Source organism: Sander vitreus, chromosome 24 (genome assembly GCF_031162955.1).
Source record: "Sander vitreus isolate 19-12246 chromosome 24, sanVit1, whole genome shotgun sequence".
In the NCBI taxonomy this organism is placed as follows: Eukaryota; Metazoa; Chordata; class Actinopteri; order Perciformes; family Percidae; genus Sander; species Sander vitreus.
Window position 1 is genome coordinate 8,804,336 of NC_135878.1, and position 18,395 is coordinate 8,822,730.

Here is an 18,395-nt window from a genome sequence, read left to right on the forward strand (position 1 = left end):
TGCCAGTGCAGAATTACAAATCTGTTTTATTGAGAAAGCAAAACAAGCTTGTCTTAAAAAAAGGGAATAAAAGAAAAAACACTTCCAACAATTCACCAAAAAAGAAAATAACTTTGTCATCACTGCTGGGGTTAAGAGAGAGGGATTTGGAAGGACATTGGGTCGGTCTTGGCTTCTTTCAGAATCTCCCGGAGCGCTCTCGGTCCCTCGACCTTCTCGGCCTCTCGCGGTCCCGCCGTCGGTCCCTGGAGCGGGAGCGGCGTTCACGGGAACGCGATTGAGAGCGGGGCCTGATCGGAGAGAACAAAAAAATAAAATGATTTGCAAATTCTGATTGATCCTTAAATATAAATGTTTCACCTTCCAAGATTTCTATACCTTCCCCCTTTCCTGCGGCGGCCATACAACTCCCTTCGAAGTTCCCGCGATATGGGTTTCAAGTGCATGAAGTTGCAGAAGCCCCCTCGGGTACACTCTCTGGAGGAAAACAGCACATGAAGGGTTACAACTTGCTTGGCTTGCATTTGGCGGAGCAGGGCTATGAGGAAAAGTTGGCTCATAGTTCTACATGCGGAAGAGCATGCCAGCCAACCAAGTAGAATATCTGATCTTTATCTCCTCCCAAACTAAGTTTGTCCTATCGCTGGCAGAGCAAACAACGCCCAATCCAATGGAAAAACACTGAGGGACTCAGAAAGGAGAGCAGTTTCCTCCCACTGTGCAAGGACAAAGTTTATCTTGGCATTTAAGTGAATGTGGTATTTCACACAGTGCTCATGCAGCTGGTTATGTTTTCCCTGCTGAAGGGCACGTGCGTGCTAGCTGCTGGCAGGGCCCGAATCCCCTGCTGGGGGTCCTTGGGGCAAAAATAAGCTTCTGGGACCCCGATTTACTCCATGTTCATTTCACTCTGTGGGCAGTGTGTAGAGATTTTTCTATGCTGGCCTCAGGTTTACCGAGCGGTAATTTGATTAAACGCAGTAATTTAGGAATAGCCAACATTAAAGCTCCCATATTATGCTCATTTTCAGGTTCATAATTGTATTTTAAGGTTGTACCAGAATAGGTTTACATGGTTTAATTTAAAAAAAATATTTTTGTTGTACTGCACAGCTCTCTCTCACTGCTGCAGATCCTCTTTTCACTCTGTGTCCAGGTCTCTGTTTCAGCTACAGAGTGAGACATCTCTTCTTCTGTATTATCTTTGTTTGTAGTCGCACATTCGCAGTAGCTAGGTAAGGATCATGTTAGCTAGCCGTTTCCATAGAGAGTAAAAGAAAGGCTGTTTCTCCAACTTTGGTCACTTACAAGGCAGGATTAGCCGGGAGACTTATTCTAAACAAGGGCGCACATGTTAGTATTTCTTTTGTAGATTATGGTGAACTTGTGTGTGTTGTAGCAGTGCTTTGCCATTGAGAACGAGGTAGCATGCTAACGGTTGCGGTTAGCCAGCTCGTTTCGGCTAGTGACGTTGAAAGCCGTGCAGATTTTGAACAGCTCGCCCGGAGACTGAAGGCAGGACACATTCAGAAACCAGTATCTCACTCAAAACAGCATGGATGTTTTGTTTTTTTCAAAGTTTGTATGTGTGTGGAAGCACCAGAGACACAAAAGAACACCCCAAATCCCAGAAAAAGTGATTTTTTCATAATATGGGCACTTTGAATCACAAAGCTTGAGGAGAGAGAGAGCGAGCCTCTGTTAAGATTAGGCAGTGAAGCAACCACCCAAAACATCTTTAGGCCATTATGTCTGATGATATTGTGCTTCAATGGCACCTACACCCAAAGAAGCTTCCAGGTAGTTCAACCAGTTTCACAAGCCTGGAGATTTCCAAGCCCTTCAAATACTAGGCCTCAGGGCAGTGGGCCTTTTTCTCCAGGTAGTAATCCAGTTTGAGCTGCAGGAGGAACAGTGAAGCTTTGCCTTGGATCATCTAGCTGCGGGGGGAGGGGGGGAGGGGGTTCTAATTCCATTTGCAGGTCACAGAGACTATATGCTAAGCTATTCTGCTTTTCTTGTTTGACATTTGCCGATCAGATAAAGTGAAAAGGGAAACAAAAAGTTCTCCAATCAGGTGCTGGTAAATGCATTTATTCAAACATTTGGTAATTGCAGTAAACACTTGCAACCGTTGAAATGTAAATTGTGTTTACTGCACTTACTGGAGGGTCTGGCTACTCCACGTAGCATTCTGGGATGGGAGGAAAACGCGCTCTGGTTTAACGGCATTTCTTTAAACCAATCAGAAGCGTCATGGGCGGTGCTAAGCTCCGCACAGAGCCGCTGCAAAACAGTCGTGTGAGAGAAAACTCAGATTGGACAGATAGTCTAGCTAGCTGTCTGGATTTACCCTGCAGAGATCTGAGGAGCAGTTAACAATAGTCCTCAGAAATCCACCGAATTTAGAATTCCAACACAAAGAAAGCGGAAGGAAACGGAAAATACATGCATCCGGCGGAATTTCCTGCAGCACCGGAGCAATCCCGGAAGTGGAACGCTAAGCATATGGACTAAGATCCAAGTAACCCTTTGCTCGAAAATTTGTGGCTAAGTCATCGCAATATTGTTAGGTTATACATCTTCAAAAAATTTATCGTTTTTAAAAAGGATTTATTACACTTACCCCATTTCATACTGGCGGCAGCAAGCTTCCCTGAAGTCAGTGACGGGGGAGAGCTCTGCGTGGATAGGTTGGGCATTGAACCATCGATTGTTCAGGTCCATGACTGCTTTCTCTGCATCCTCCTCGCGACGAAACTACACACAGAGATACACATGCTTAGAAGAACTAAGGATGGCTTAGGATAACTAACAACCAGTGGCAACTAAAAAAAAAACAAATACATTTGACTCAATGACGCTGAATTTACACTGGTGAAGTGAATAACTTGCCACTTTCCAACTAAATTAAACTACATCTTTATGACAGTCAGTCCAATTCAGTCTTTTTAATCTTTACTATTCATATAAATCTTATTTGCATCAGCTCCACCTCTCTCATGAATACTTTTAGATCCCTCACCAACCTTAACATAAACATTGCCGACAAGGTGGTCGCCCAAGTTATCGCACACATTCATCTCCTCCACCTCTCCATACTTCTCCTCCATCTCTGTGAACACCTCCTGTATCGGAAATAAGAGAGTGAAAAAACAAAACAATGAACCTCTTCAACAGGCGTTTGTCAAGATTCATTTCAAAGTCAAACCAAATTGGGGGGGGAACAGAACAAATGTATTTTGTATGGTGGCAGTGCAAAGGGTGAGTTAGGGAACAGTCTGAGGAAAGCAGCTGCTCTGTAGTCTGGTCTTATCTCAATGTTGAAATGTGCACCTGTTAACAAGAAAATGGGTTAGCCAAGTTTAACACCTCAGCCAACCAATTTCCTGGGGGGTAACCCTGTAGATCTTCAACGGGGGGGGGGGGGACCGTCACAGCTCGGCTCTGAACCCTGGACCCTCTGCGTCGAGGAACAAACCTCTGCACGTGTGCGCCCGCTCTACCAACTGAGCTAACCGGCCACCACACGTATGTTTAACACTAAATTATTTATAAATCCATACCAACAATTATTTCAATATCTTAGTATTCAATGCACTAAAAAGGTAATGTATAAAGGCTTTAGGCCACCCACATGTTATTGTAAGCCCAGTTTAATAGGCAATGTTATACAATATGTAGTAGGGGGGTCCCTGCTCCGTCTCTGTCTCAGTTAAGGGGTCCTTGGCTTGAAAAACATTGAAGACCCCTGGTTTAGACGTTGGGTATAGAAGCTAACAAATAATAATTCTGTGCAACAGGTTCTCACAACTGAAGCATATTTGCTTGAAGTTCATTTAACACCCCTTATTAAAACATTCTTTTATATTGAAATGAGTGTTATTAGATGGTGGGTTAGACGTGTGTCGTTGGTATTGAAAGTCTGCCTGGTTATTCATCACGTTGCTTTGCATTTCAAAACCAGCTGAGAAATGTAGACAACCCTGTGCCATCGTATCTTAACATGAACACGTAGAGTTTCAGATTTGAATCCAAAGATTATCCTGAATGATTTAAGCCACATATTCAGGTCACAATTAGGTAAATAGAAAATCAAAAATCAAAGATGGTACCTCTCATTTTCCATGTGTAAAAGCATCTGTTGCATATTCCTGCTGTGTAAATATGATTATGTTTTATGTAATGATTCTTGCTGTCATGTCATGTCGCTCCTTTCGGTTGCCATGTGCTACCTAAAGGCAGATAATGCGGTCGTGACGTCACGCCGCGTGGAATGAGGACGAGCCGGCGGCACAAAAGGTCACTCACCTCAAAGAACTCATCGTAGTGCTCCTGCATTTCCACATCGCTGACGGCACCTACAGAATGTCAACAAGGGACAGTCAAGCCCATGCTAGATGGACGCCGTTGGCAACAGACAGTCTTCAAATGGACCGTGTAGCTTTTAACAAAAACAAATCTAACTGTAGCGACGTGTCATGATAGGTCTTGCTATAACAGTTACACCCTGTAAACATCGAACAAAAGGGTAAAGAGTGTGTATGTTATTTGTTGCCAGAAAAACAAACAGTCTACTCTCTCCCAACCTATTACACCGAAGCAAGGTAAAAACTAGAGCTGACCCTCCTCCTGGTTAGCGGGGTTTTACTTCAAAAGGATTTGCCAATGCGATACCTCCTTTACAAGACTGTTTGTGTAACTACATGTACCATCATGTGCAGAGGGGCCATGACGTAATACCACATAACGTACTTATTTTAGGTTAACTACTTCATGACAACCCCTGGCTATTATATATATTATATATATACAGTGCATAAAAGGGAATTTTCTAAGTTGAGGACAGCCCTAGTAGAAACCTGCTTTAATGAATCAGAAGCAACAACAAAAAAAGTGTACTCCGTGTGAAAGTGTTAAGTGCAAAGCGAAGAACACAGAAAGTTAATTATAGCTTTTAAGTCTAACACATCAGTTTCACGGCAGCAAAATAAGGAAGCTGGCCCCAAATGTGTGCACATTATTGCACGACATAGCCTCGGGTGGTTTGAGAATACCTGCAGAACAGCATGTGGCCGGTCATTCTAACTCCAGGAAATTATGTGATGCATTAGACATCTCTAGAGGACATGTTCCTACACTACGCCAAATTTATGTGGGGAGGTGTGATACAGTAAATTAAGTGCAGTCAGTGCTGGAGGGTCCTGCAGATGAAGGGAGAACTTACAGTGTAAACCATCAGCAGACTGGGCAGAGTTTTGAAGGTTATGAAGGGAAATGTTCAAGAGGGAAATGGTCTGAAATACAAAACGTAAATGTCTGTGACATAAATCAACCAAAATAAAGAGCTGAGGAAGAAAAAAATTTCATTAGAAAATTTTCTATCAGTAAATTGTGGTCCTTAGTTATTACATCTGGCAAGTTCCCGCTAATTATATGACGCCTTCAAAATCTCAGAAACGGCCACTGTGTTATTTATTGGGAGGTGAAGCTCACTGCCTGAACCCCTCACTGATTTAGAATTCATGGTTTGAGATATTCACTTATTTTCCCCTTTATTGGGGGTGTTTTTAACTTACCCATATATATATATATATATATATATATATATATATATATATATATATATATATATATGGGTAATTATCAGAAAATGGGCTACAATTTTAACATTTAAGTATGTATACTAGATTTAAATTCCCATTTATATTAGAGACTATATTTGTTTAGTAGAGCTTAGATAGATAGATTGTGATCTACAGAAAGTAGGTCAAAAATAATTTTTGTTGAGTATAAAGTATGACTTTGGGGAGGTGTAAAACAAGACATCTAACACATACTGATCCAGGTCATGCTTGTATTAATGTTAAAATGTTGGACCCAGACTTTACTGCTCTGATGCAACCGCTAGCTACTTCTTCACAACTATGGATCACTTTTATGGCTGGTACATTAGATTTGTTTGTCTAGGTGCTGAATCAAAGAGAATGACCTGAAGCGGTATCCAAAAACGTTAACGATTTCAAATGGTCCTGAATTGTAGCACATGCATGCGAACACATTTGCAACATTCAACATACGAGTTAAAACCACACTAAAAAAAACTTGTCCCAACAGTCCAACCCCGCAGATGACGATTATATTTCACAATCAAAACTAACAAAGAGGTCATTTTAGGTCAAGCCTGCTGTCGGAGTAAGGGTGCCGATAAAGAACATTTCACCAGATCCACAGTCACACGTGATGCTCAAGTAAATAATGTCTATGTTATCAATGGCAGAGTGAATGCAATGCTTTTATATATACACGGGATGCATAATGCAAATACGAGGCCCAAAGGAACAACACACAAGTCAATTCTAAGGCCTTCCTGCCCATTACACACTTACCTGTATGAGAGGTACTGCTTTAGCTCTACTAGACTGGTCTCAACATATTTACTGCACCCACCTACAACACACAGTTCTAGGTATTTCACCCTAATAAGCACCGTTTGTATGGGCTCAACATATTAACCGTGCACACCCACAACACACCGTTTTAGGTATTCGACCATAATGCCTCTTGTTTTAAGAATGGCTGCCTCCGCTGACATTTGTAAAAATGAGCTAAAGACGCATCTTTTCAGTCAGGTGTTCGTTTAACGACAGTGTTGACTGTATTCATATGTATTTTATGCCTTTGTGTTTCACTATAACTTACTGTGATTTATTTGCTTTTCATGATTATAGATTTTTATATTATAATGCATTTATGTATTTGGCCTGGGGAGCGCTTTGTGACTCTGTCTGTGATAAGTGCTACATAAATAAACTGTACTTACTTATATAATCAGCAGTCTGTTGGGCTGTTTGTGTTTTGGCGTGAAGGCTCAGCTACACAAGGTTGAATAACAGATGGTGAAAGTATCAGCAGCAGGTGTTTGTGCTTTTTGTTGGCATTAGGTAATGGCCAACAAATGACTAAATATTTGTTTGGTATACTTCTGCGAAAATGGGGTCACAACAACCGGGTCTCCAACTAACAGGGCCAAAGCAGTACCTCGCATCTGTTTGTTATATGTGAGCACCACTTTTAGGAAACACAAAGGGAGGTTGCTGACCAATGTATAACTTACAGCGAGAAGCGTCGGCCGTCTGTGCACTGTTCTGGGGATTACGGTAGATGTTCTGAATCAAGATGGTCTGCAGGGGAAAGGACAAAAAGCATGCGATCAGATAGGATTCTTTGATAAATGTCTAGTTTCGATCGATTTCTGATGACATCAACTTCTATTCAAGCCTCCTTACATCTTTTTGATACTCATGCAGGCGTTTCCTTTGAAACTGGAAAGAAGTCTGCATTTGTGTGCCACTTTTGTTTTTTCCACTTACGTACACATATTAATCTTTTTCAAAATAACTTCTGGAAAAAATCACCTTCGCCCACCTACAAAGACTGATTAAAATGTACAATTTTATAGTAAAAAGAACAAACTTGCAATTATGAACTTCTCTAATCATAGTCCCAAACTTGAGCTCTGAAATACAACTGCTGGGAATAAGAAATGACAAAACAGGGAATGGCTGACAGAGCAGGTTTTTTTCTGTAAGTAATTGCAGACACATTAACCAAAATCACATGGGTTAAGGAAATACTTAACATTTAAAAACAATACAAACTTTGTCAAAGTAGCGTATCCTCACTGCACATAAACACTTCTGACTCCCAGGTCTAATGCCAAAGGAAACAGGCCACGTCTGAGAGATTACTTACATATATACTCAAAAAATGACTCGGGCGCCCGGATAGCTCAGTTGGTAGAGCGGGCGCCCATATATAGAGGTTAAAGGCTGTATTATGCTTCTGCGTCAACTCCACGCCGTAGCTACGGCATCGTGACCCTTTCGGAGTTCTGCGTCGGGTTTGCTTTGCATCGCGGTGCATTTCACCACCATAACGCTAGGGGGTGATACGTCTGAGGTTATTTGCGAGGTGTCTGCCAAGCCAGTTTATGTCATGTTAGCAAGCAAACTTTAGCAAAACTGCCCACAAAGTACTGCTTGCTGGCGAAGTGCTCATTTCAAAACGTTACTGACATATAGACACTTTACAAACGGATAACCCCGTCATTGTAACCAAAATATGTCTGAGTTTATTTGCAAAGCTTATCTCAGGGAACTAGCATGTTGTTACTCCCCACAGTAGGCTGCTTGAAACACCGACTATCAACACGCAGGACGAGTTGACCAATCACGGTCCTTGCGGTCTGCGTAGCCTCGACGCGAAGTTACACATTTTTGGAGATGCACGTCGAGCTACGGCGGAGGGCTCGGAAGGGGGGGTTTCACGTCGACGCAGAGGGGTCTGCGGGGGTACGCTGTCGATTTGACGCAGAAGCGTAAAACAGCCTTTACTCCTCGACGCAGCTGGCCCAGGTTCGACTCCGACCTGCGGCCCTTTGCTGAATGTCATTCCCCCTCTCTCTCTCCACTTTCATTTATTCAGCTATCCTTTAAATAAAGGCCTAAAAATGCCCAAAAATATCTTTAAAAACAAAATTACGTAGCACATTTTCACCTATTAGATGTATTTCAATATATTTTTTCCAAACAGCAATAAAAAAAGCAATCAGCTTCATGAGTTATAGAGTGTTCACACAATATCCACTGTGGAATCGGCTACACGGCACAAGGACAAAATATTTCAACGGCTGTGGCTCAGGAGGTACAGCAGGTCGTCCATTCATCGCAGGGTTAGTGGTTCAATCCCTGTCCATGTCGACGTGTCCTTGAGCAAGACACTAAACCTCAAGTTGCTTCAGATGGCCAGCCCTGCCGACACCACTGTATGAGTATGTGTGTGAATGGCTGAATGAATTGGAAAGCACCTTGTCTGTTAGAACAGCGCTATAGCAGTCGATTTACCATTAACAGTGACATGCGAATCTCAAAATGAAGCCATTGTTGTAGGAGAAACACTGCGGTGTGATCCTCACCTGGCTGAAGGTTGGTTTGTTGTGCAATCTCGAGCAGCGGTCTCCATGTCTGCAAGCGCCAATTTTAAAATAAAAGGAACAATTGACCCTGGAAGAGAAGGAAAGGCGTCATCATACCTATAGTTCACTTTGTTTCAATCGATTCAGTAAAGGATAAGGACCTCAAAATCTTTATCGTCAACAAAATCCAAAAGACAAACAACAATTTCTCAAGACTTTCTAGCTTAAAAAAAAAAAAAACATAACATTTTCTTTAAAAGTTTCAGCAATTAACAAAAAAATAAAGCTGGGCAATGTGGTGCTAAACCAGGAGTTAACAGTGTATTTATTGGGGACTACTTTAAGCCGCAGAGTTTCTGCACTAAATGAGTAGGGGTGGGGGGAAAAAATTTATTCAGCATAGTATCGCAATCTTTTCCATGGCAATACTGTATCGATACACAGACAGCAAGTATCGATCTATTATTATATAGCCTGTGTGTTGGTCAGTTTGTCTGCTTGACAATGCCAGTTTGCAGCAATAAAATTGAAGTGAGATGAACAAACAGATGTTGACATATAAATGAGAATTTGGGGCACCAGGGCAATGTAATATATATTTTTGACAATGATGGAGCTCTATGGCACACGGGCAACACTTGTTCGTCAGATCAATGTTGCTTCTGGTCTTTTCATGGGATTTCTCTGTATTACCTACAAGTATTACAACTAGACAATATCAACTAGATATTGTTTGGGAATTACGTTACAACAATATTGTATTAAACATCAAATAAGTGAATTCTCTGTTTGGCTATCTTAACCAAAAGTTACCTTCATTTTTTTATTTCAGATACCACCCCTTCAACAGTTCTTTTAAAAACAAGGCTTTAGCCGTTTGTTTGACGCTGCCTTTTATTAAATCAAGTAACTGTTCATTTCTTACACAGCACTGTAACTTTTATTCTTATATTTCATAGTTGTATGTAACGTTAAAGCAGGTTGAAATGCCTTGTTGCTGAAATGGCTATATCATTAAAGGTGCCTTGCCTTGGACGAATAGCATCAATGGTCACATTATTGCAATACATTTAGAATGAACATATCGCGATATTCAGGTCTGTAAAACAGTTTATTGTGTCGGGGATGCATTTTGCAGTGGCACTCCACTGGTGAAACGGAACAAAACAATCCGCCTGAGCAAGTCGGCAACTCTGCTAACAAGCTCATTAATTAAGCTACACGTTACCCGGCTTTTTAAATGACCTGCAAAGTATGCTTCAATATTTACGTGTGTAACGTTACCAATAAACTAGTGAAAACTTTGCAAAATGACATATTTTGGCGCAAACCAACAGCACACAGCAGCTGCAGGTTAGCTGAGGTGCCTTCCTGAGTTTCATTCAATGTGTTAGCTGAGCGTTAGCTTCCTGTTGCTAGTGTAAGATTGACTAGGACATTCAACAGTGCTGCGGCTACAAACTGAACCCCGCTGAAGATGAAAAAGAACCGCTGCGAACATACTTTGCATAACACTTATCGTTTGGGCGACTACTACAATAGATATTGAATAAAACTTACTTGTCTTTCTCTGTACCGAAAATGGATGCCAGGTACTCCGCCATTTTCGGCTCGTCGGAGACGTAGTGACTGACGTCATTACGTAAAGGGACGGCGATTGCGCAGTCACGACCACCCACCCGACAACTTGCAATGACCCTGAACGCCACATATCTGCGCTGTTGTCCTAGAAAATAAAAAAATATTTTTATAACAATGATAATCTTATTAGCTCAAACAAACCTACTTGTCTCGTTACTCGTCCTTAAGTTATTCAGTTTTTACTTGTAATTTTACATTTTCATTTTCTCCCCTGAGTTTGCACAACAACAAGTGAGAAGCCTATCCCAGTAGTGGAAAGTTAACATCCTAGGACAGTAAGTAGTCTACAGATGTGATGTAGGATTACATAGGCATACTACTTGTTTTACTTGTAGTATACTTGTAGTATTAGTATTTTTATCTTCTTCTGCTTATAAAATATGATGCAGTGTTATTGATGAAACTACCCAGGGTATAAAATAAGCTAGTTAAAATTAGCTCAATGCATCAGTGATAGGCCTAATAATCCCATGTTATGAAGGCCTATATAAAATACCACAACACCCTGAAAGCACCTACTGAGTAGCCTACTTTTACTTTTGATTGGGTACATATTGCTGATAGTAATTCTATACTTTTACTTCAACATTTTGAATGTGGCATATTTACTTGTAAGGGAGTATTTTTATGTGAGGTATTGTTACTTTTACTTAAGGATCTGAATACTTCTTGTACTTTCATTCCACTATGATTATCTGATAGCTAGAATACGTTTTTATATGAAAAACAAAGTGCTCATATAAGGCATTGTTAGGGTCAGGCCACCTCTCGCATTTCCAGAACTATCTCCACAGCGCTGTGGAGGAGGGTCTGGCTAGTCCACACAGCATTCCGGGATGGGAGAAAAACGTGCTCTGGTTTATTGGCATTTCTTTAAACCAATCACAATCGTCTTGGGCGGCTGTACGGAGCAACGGCGCTTCTGCAAAATAGCCTCGGGAAGGAACTTGTTTTGGTGGAACATGTGTACGTTCAAAGGTTGTTTCAGTCGTGCGAGAGAAAACTCAGATTGGACAGATAGTCTAGCTAGCTGTCTGGATTTACCCTGCAGAGATCTGAGGAGCAGTTAACCATAGTCCTCAGAAATCCACCAGATTCCAAGGTAACAGACATCCAGGCCTAAATGAGGGACATTCGGCGGAATTTCCGGCAGCACCGGAGCAATCCCGGAAGTGGAATGTCATGTATATAGACTAGGCCACCTATGATATAGCAACTTGTTAAAGGTGGGCCTACATTTTACAACTGCTTATTTACCCTACTTTTGTGTGTAGAAACAGGACTTCAGATTTAGATACTTACATACATAACCTTCACTGTGCATATTATATTTCCTCCGAGTTTTAAAGGGACACAAGTTGATAGAAAATAGTTATCATTTAAGCCCACAAAACTTATCTATTTGAGCGGTCCTTTAAAACATGAATGAGGCTGACTCATTGACAGATAAGCAGTCCATAAGCTGATGATGTTGCCCGATAGCAGCCACACACACACACACACACACACACACACACACACACACACACACACACACACACACACACACAGAGTGGGCATTAAAAGAGGCCACAGCATCCCCATCTCTCCTTCAGCACACTGTGCATCCTCTGAAACTGCACTGCTGTGCACAAGGCCGCACACATTTGCAAGAAAGGCAGACATTGAAGTTAAAAGAAAGGGAGAGAGGGGAGGAAGTCAGCTTGAAGATGGTGAACCACAGACACTGCCAAGAAATGATGAAGTCGCAGTCAAGGTGCACAGACTGAAGCAAGACTCGGAAATGAAAAGAGAGGTAACATGAGAGAGAAAGATTGTAGTAAAGCATTAGATCTTTGCTATTGCTATATTGTAGCCAGGTCAGCACCTAAAACTGGGGGAACCCCCTAATCTGAGATGTTTTACTGCATTGGACCTGCAACCTTTAAAGAAGCAAGACCACCCACACCCTTCGCTCCCCTCCAGTGCGCTCACAACCCCTATCCTAGCGAGCAGAGAGTAGAAAGAGGAAGCAGCATGTTGCTAACTAAATCCAATCTCGGCTTCAGCACTTCTCGGTTTTGTTTAGCCAAATAACGATGTGCTCAGAGGAACATTTCTCATTTGGATTGGCTGGGATTTCGAGATGACTGGAGGTTTTCTGAGTGTTCCCATCATGAGGCCTTACCACCGCTGGACCATCCTGCATGTGTCCATCTTGGCAGGGCTGCTTCTCATCTTAAATGCTGACAGTAGGTTATTATTGTTTTCGCATATTGTCCTGTCTCAGTATTTGTGTTAGTGTTACCTTTCCTTCCTTTGCAGGTCTTTTATGTGTTAAATCAGGACTTTGGACTAAAAAAAAAACCAGCTTCAACATGCCACATAATAATCTTATTATATAATTGTCTTTAAAAGTATATGTATATATATATATATATATATATATATATATATATATATATATATATATATATATATCTATATACCTTGAATGTATGTTCAACTGTCATGTAAAAATAATTTTATAATGTTGGTTTCAGGTGTTTAAAATACTTTCAGTTTACAGGAGGATGTTTTTCATGCGTGTGGGAGCTTGATGGAAAGATTTAAGAGCTTTCACACAAAAATAAAAAAAAGGCAGAAATATTTTTCAAAAACATGGAACTAAAAACTATTTTTCTAGAGCTTACTCATTAGCTTCATCAGTCATCTACCCACTTCACGTTCCTTGTTTCTATACATTTCCGTTTGCAGTATGTCCTGGCAACAGGAGTTACTTATTGTAAAAAAAGCTATATGTGCTGTGTGAATTACTTTATTTACTGCCACCGACCACAGTGTCATTCACATGTTTGTCTACAAGGGTATTCTGTGGTTTCCTTTAATGTTTCTTTGTGGTTTGAGGCCAGAGGATGTATTATTTAATAGTGACTCATGTTGGTGGCAGTGAGCAACCAACATTTAAAAATGGACTTTGTTCATAGAAAAAGCATAATTATCCATATAGTATTACCACTATGCACATGTTACACCAGTATAGTTAACTTATTAAAAATGCCAAAATAAGCCTTTAAAATCCCATTGGTTTACAAACAAAGTCAAGAACAGGGCTGTTTTTTTTTTTTTTTTTTTGCAGATTTTGGAATTAAAATAGCCCCCCCACATCATCACATCCCCTTCACCATACCTAGAGATTGGCATGGTTTGATTTCAGTTAGCCTAATAGCTGGTTTGATTTGCATTGAGAGATGATTTTATGGAAAGTACCCCATGCCAATCTCTAGGTATGGTGAAGGGGATGTGATGATGGGGGGCTATTTTAATTCCAAAGGCCAAGGGAACTTTATCAGGATGCATAGTATCCTGGATCCATGAAATAACTGGCCTTTAAAAATAAAAGTCTGCATGCCTCTATGGGAATTTAACATAGGGGTATACTTACTTATGCCCCCTGTATTTTAAGGAAGAACATTTATTTATTTACGATACATTATTCATTCACAAAGAATTGGTGTCCTTAAAAGTTGGATTTTTCCTCATTTTTTTAAATTAAGGCATTAAGATCAATTTCCTAAAGATGATTTTTTATTCCTCTTTTTAGTCAACTTTAGCATGGGTGTCCTAATGTTTTCACATGACTGTAGCTACAGCTATATAGACTCATCCACCCATAATTGGGAAGTGATGATTACTGGCAAAAAATGATTGAACTTCAATAAATTATTCAATTTTAATTGGTGAATCCATCCATTTTCCCTCTGCTTATCTGGGTCCAGGTCGTGTGAATTTAATTGATTATATCATTGGGAATTATTGTCATATGCTGCTGCAAAGTACTGAACAAATGGGATATAATTGAGTTATTTTGGCCGGTGTGTGCCAAACAGGTATTAAATTGTATTCTACTGTATGTGGTATTGAAAAGGCCTTAAACTTGGTAACCTGCAGAAACCATGATTAAAAAAAACATTTTATTGTACAATATATAGTGCTACACTGTTTTCAATATCTAATGTTATATTCTTTCATCATTAAGCTGGTATCAGATTCAATTGCTCCATTACAATAAACTGTAAAGTAAAGATGAATTAACCTATTCTGTATTTGGTTTATGTCATTTTCCTTTTGCAGGTAATGATTCAACTTGCGACATAGAAATTAGAGTACATCGCGGCATGGTTCATGAAGCTCTCCCTGGGGAAGACCTTCGGATTAACTGCCCAGTTGCTTTCTGCAACAATTCCCCACCGACAGTCTCCTGGTATAAATATGAGACAGCTATTGCATCTGTCCCTGTTGATGTCAGCAGCAGCAGTCACATTAAAACAGAGTGGACACTTTTAAAGCCTTTAGAAGGGATATCGTATTTGATCTTCCAAAAAATACTCAGAAACGACTCGGGTGAGTATCGGTGTCGAACAGGAGGCGGTGTGAGTCATAGCATCAACGTCTCTGTCGATGGTGAGTGTAACATTTTTCACTAATTTAATACATCTATACTAAACTGACCTAAGAAACCTGTGTTCACATTGTACAGCTCATATTTCTAACTGCTATTAACAAAATGTCTATCTTTGTATCATTAAGACTTAATTCTGTATTATTTTATAGGATATGGTGAGCGTAATGTTACACGGAATGACACAAGTAAGAAAAGTTTATATATAGTGTTGTGCTGCAACACTGCTATTCCACATGCTTTCCATGTCTTAATTTGAATCTGATCCTTGAGTTTAATTGAGTCCAACTTCTTTTTATTGCAGAAGGAAGTTTTTTGGATCCTGAACCCAGAGAAGATCTATGGATGTACATGTACTTTGCAGCTGGGATTGTGTCATTTGTCATCATAGTGATCATTTTATCCGTTGTATCAATGCGAGGGTGTACAGGTGAGACGTTGTATAAATATGCCATATGCCACATGACTGTGACTCCAAAAACATAAACTAATTTCATCAAAATGCCATCATGCAGGGAAGCCAAAGAAAGAGTTGCAAACTGAAAATCAGGTAAGACGAGGATATCCTATTTCAAACTCACAGTCCATCCCATTTTCCCCATTTTCAACACTTTACTGCAAAATGCTTTTTTGGGGATGTTTTCAGTACATGGCGATCCCCATGGTCGAGCAACCCTTCCCACATGCCAGCATCCAGCTCTCGCCAAGAGGAACCCCCTCTGCGCCGCCATCTCGGAGGTCCACCCGGAGGATTACATCGCCCTCACAACCCAATGAGCTGCCAACAGCAAGAGACAATGAGGAAGAGGGGAGTTCTATTGTGTATGCTGCTCTCAACCATCAGCTTCCAGCGGGGGCTGCTGCTCGGCCGCCACAGAGACGACAGGAGGAGACTTCAGAGTATGCGGCTATCCGTGTTAAAGACCCATCACCCAATATAAATTACTTCTAAGTGGAGGACAGCTCACATTAGCTGGAGTAATGTGCATCTTTGATGTTGGAGAGAGTAAATAGGGCGAGGACCACATTTCAAACTGGTACATCCCAGAGGAGCTCAGCAGAGCGATTAAAAGGAGATATACAGAAAACTCGCTCTGGACAGGCAAAGTTTTTTCCATTTGCATTTTTGTAAAAAGAAAACTGCTCTCTTATCACAACATGAGGAAAATAAAGCCGGTCTCCACTCCATTTCAATTCAGCCGGATGACCAAAGACAACAAGGTACCTATAAGGTTTTGCTATAAGGTTGCCTTGTTTGCATCATCAAACAGTAAAACTTTATAATTTTGCTTTCACGGAAATGTTATTGACGTTATCCCGCTGGAGCCATGTTGCAGGATTTCTTCAAATATACGAGGCTGTGAGCGACCAAACTGCCAACCTGATCTCACAGAATTCCGTGAAACGAACACGGCACCTTAACTCCAAATCTGTGGCAGTGTCACGGAATCGCCGAAAAATCCGTGATGGGCCCACGGAAGCATTCCGTGAAATTAACACGGCCCTTAAAAGTCTGTGATGGGCACATGGAATAATTCCATGAAATGAACACGGCCCCTTCAGTTAAGGAGAAGGTCGTGGGAGGGTGGGACAACAACGGTTTGCGTTTAGGAAACGAAGAACGGGATGGCCGTATACAGCGGACGGGTTAAGTTTAGGAAAAGAACAACGGGTTGAGTTTAGGAAAAGAACAATGGGACGGTTGGGTTTAGGAATTCTGACACGCAGAACACGATCCCCGGTCTCCTGGGTGAAAGTCCTGTGTTGTTTGACCCATCCACCACCCAAACCAACCTCCTTATGCGGATTTTCGGCCTTTCGTAGTACTTGCTACCGTTGTCACTCTTAATGCTACGTCATCTCCTCATTGACTTTACTTTGGCATTGTTTTCCGTGGTGGCCACACGGAATTCCGTCCCACCACCACGTATGCACTGTTAACAGTTCGTGATCATTTCACGGAATTCTGTGAGACCAGGCTGAAACTGCAGATGCGCTGATCCAACACTCGCTCTGATATCATAAATTGTCTGAGAGCAGACAAGTTAAAGGGTAAGGCTGGAGATACTCTGGGTTTTTGTTATTGTACAACAAATCCCATGAAAAAAAGACCAACAAGATTGAATTGATCCTACTAACACATATTGTCTGTGTGTCCAAAACCTGATATAACTTATGTGAACTTCTAAAAACACATTGAGGAACCTCACTGTTGCACTGGGTGACATGTTTCTTTACCATGAACACACACACACTCTAGTTTATGTTGACTCCCACATTCACTGTCCTGCTGACACAAATACTCACAAGAGCGCCACGTGTGTATTAATCTGCAGCTGAAAATAGTCTAACAAATTACTTTTTTACTCCTGTGTGAGTAATGTCTGTTAAAACCTGCAGTGCCTCTACACCAGCTGTTTTAGGAAATTACTTTTCAAAAATTAAACTATATATTTGTGCTTCATTCTTAAAGTTTTGTCTTCTTAAGAACCAATGAGCTTGGGGTCAAGTGCCACAGACAAGATGGGGAGTCAGAAAGTATTACAAAATAAACTAATGTGTTGGATGTTGGTATTTCATTGGATTTGTTGACAATAAGAAAAATATAGAACTACACCAGCCTTCATGCAAGTGGAAAAAGGGCTGAAACCATGCTAAGAAGTCCTCTATCTGTAATTCTACAACATTAGAGGCTAAACGCAGCACCATCTCTCACCAGACTAAATGCGTTTTTTTTTTTACAGAATATTTGCAAACTGTCTTCAACTAAAGAGGATTTGTTTGTGATCTTGCTTTGAATGTTTTGTGGCATGCACTCACTGACGGTTCAAACTGTGACCATCCATGACTTGAATTCACTCTGACGAGTGACATCACATCTGATAACAGTAATGGTTTTATGGGCTGTATACCACAGCCGCTATTAGCACACTTTCTGACTATGTGAATGACGAATGTAGTTTTGCTTTTCAAAACCTTTTATAATTGTTATTTCATTTAACTTATGTGCAATCAAATAGCATAATGTGTAATCAAATAATATGTAACCATGACTTTTGATTGTTTGATTTGAATTAAGATTATATGACGCCATCACTGCTGAGTTGCTTTGTACCGTTTTTTTCTGTAAAACAATCTAATACGATGGAAGCAAAAATGCTTACTAGAAACCCCCCAGACTTTCAGATGTAACGAGGTTAAAAAAAAAAGGTGTGTGTGTGTGCTTGTTTAACTATATTCATGGGGTCCAAAAACCGGGAGTCCAGTATACTTGTGGGATCCTGACAGCTTTGTGGGGCCAAAATGCTGGACCCCACAACTTTAAAGGACTGTTTG

General features: G+C 40.8%; 2 protein-coding genes across 2 annotated transcripts; one reads left to right on the plus strand and one right to left on the minus strand.

Moving 5' to 3' along the window:
• Window positions 1–10,612, minus strand: LOC144512912 (splicing factor U2AF 35 kDa subunit-like). Its single transcript, XM_078243888.1, has 8 exons — window positions 10,538–10,612; window positions 8,978–9,065; window positions 7,118–7,184; window positions 4,312–4,361; window positions 3,030–3,128; window positions 2,627–2,760; window positions 379–477; window positions 1–290 (listed from the first exon to the last, which is right to left on the minus strand). Exons 1-8 carry the CDS (start codon window positions 10,579–10,581, stop codon window positions 179–181), a joined length of 693 nt encoding a protein of 230 aa, XP_078100014.1. The 5' UTR covers window positions 10,582–10,612; the 3' UTR covers window positions 1–178.
• A 1,662-nt stretch (window positions 10,613–12,274) lies between these two features.
• On the plus strand, window positions 12,275–18,162 carry LOC144512672 (B- and T-lymphocyte attenuator-like). The gene is made up of 6 exons (XM_078243513.1): window positions 12,275–12,849; window positions 14,732–15,061; window positions 15,212–15,247; window positions 15,364–15,489; window positions 15,575–15,609; window positions 15,706–18,162. The coding sequence occupies exons 1-6, from the start codon at window positions 12,744–12,746 to the stop codon at window positions 16,009–16,011; spliced, it is 939 nt and encodes a 312-aa protein (XP_078099639.1). The 5' UTR covers window positions 12,275–12,743; the 3' UTR covers window positions 16,012–18,162.
• Window positions 18,163–18,395: the final 233 nt, after the last annotated feature.

Bases quoted from the DNA above. Each gene is read 5' to 3' on its own strand.
- LOC144512912 (XM_078243888.1), bottom strand. From the start codon at position 10,581: ATGGCGGAGTACCTGGCATCCATTTTCGGTACAGAGAAAGACAA. The intron at 7,185-8,977 runs GTGAGGATCACA...TTTCCCCTGCAG, and splicing joins ACAAACCAACCTTCAGCCAG to ACCATCTTGATTCAGAACAT. The intron at 3,129-4,311 runs GTGAGTGACCTT...TTTCCGATACAG, and splicing joins ACTACGATGAGTTCTTTGAG to GAGGTGTTCACAGAGATGGA.
- LOC144512672 (XM_078243513.1), top strand. From the start codon at position 12,744: ATGACTGGAGGTTTTCTGAGTGTTCCCATCATGAGGCCTTACCACCGC. The intron at 15,062-15,211 runs GTGAGTGTAACA...ATTATTTTATAG, and splicing joins CATCAACGTCTCTGTCGATG to GATATGGTGAGCGTAATGTT. The intron at 15,610-15,705 runs GTAAGACGAGGA...GGATGTTTTCAG, and splicing joins AGTTGCAAACTGAAAATCAG to TACATGGCGATCCCCATGGT.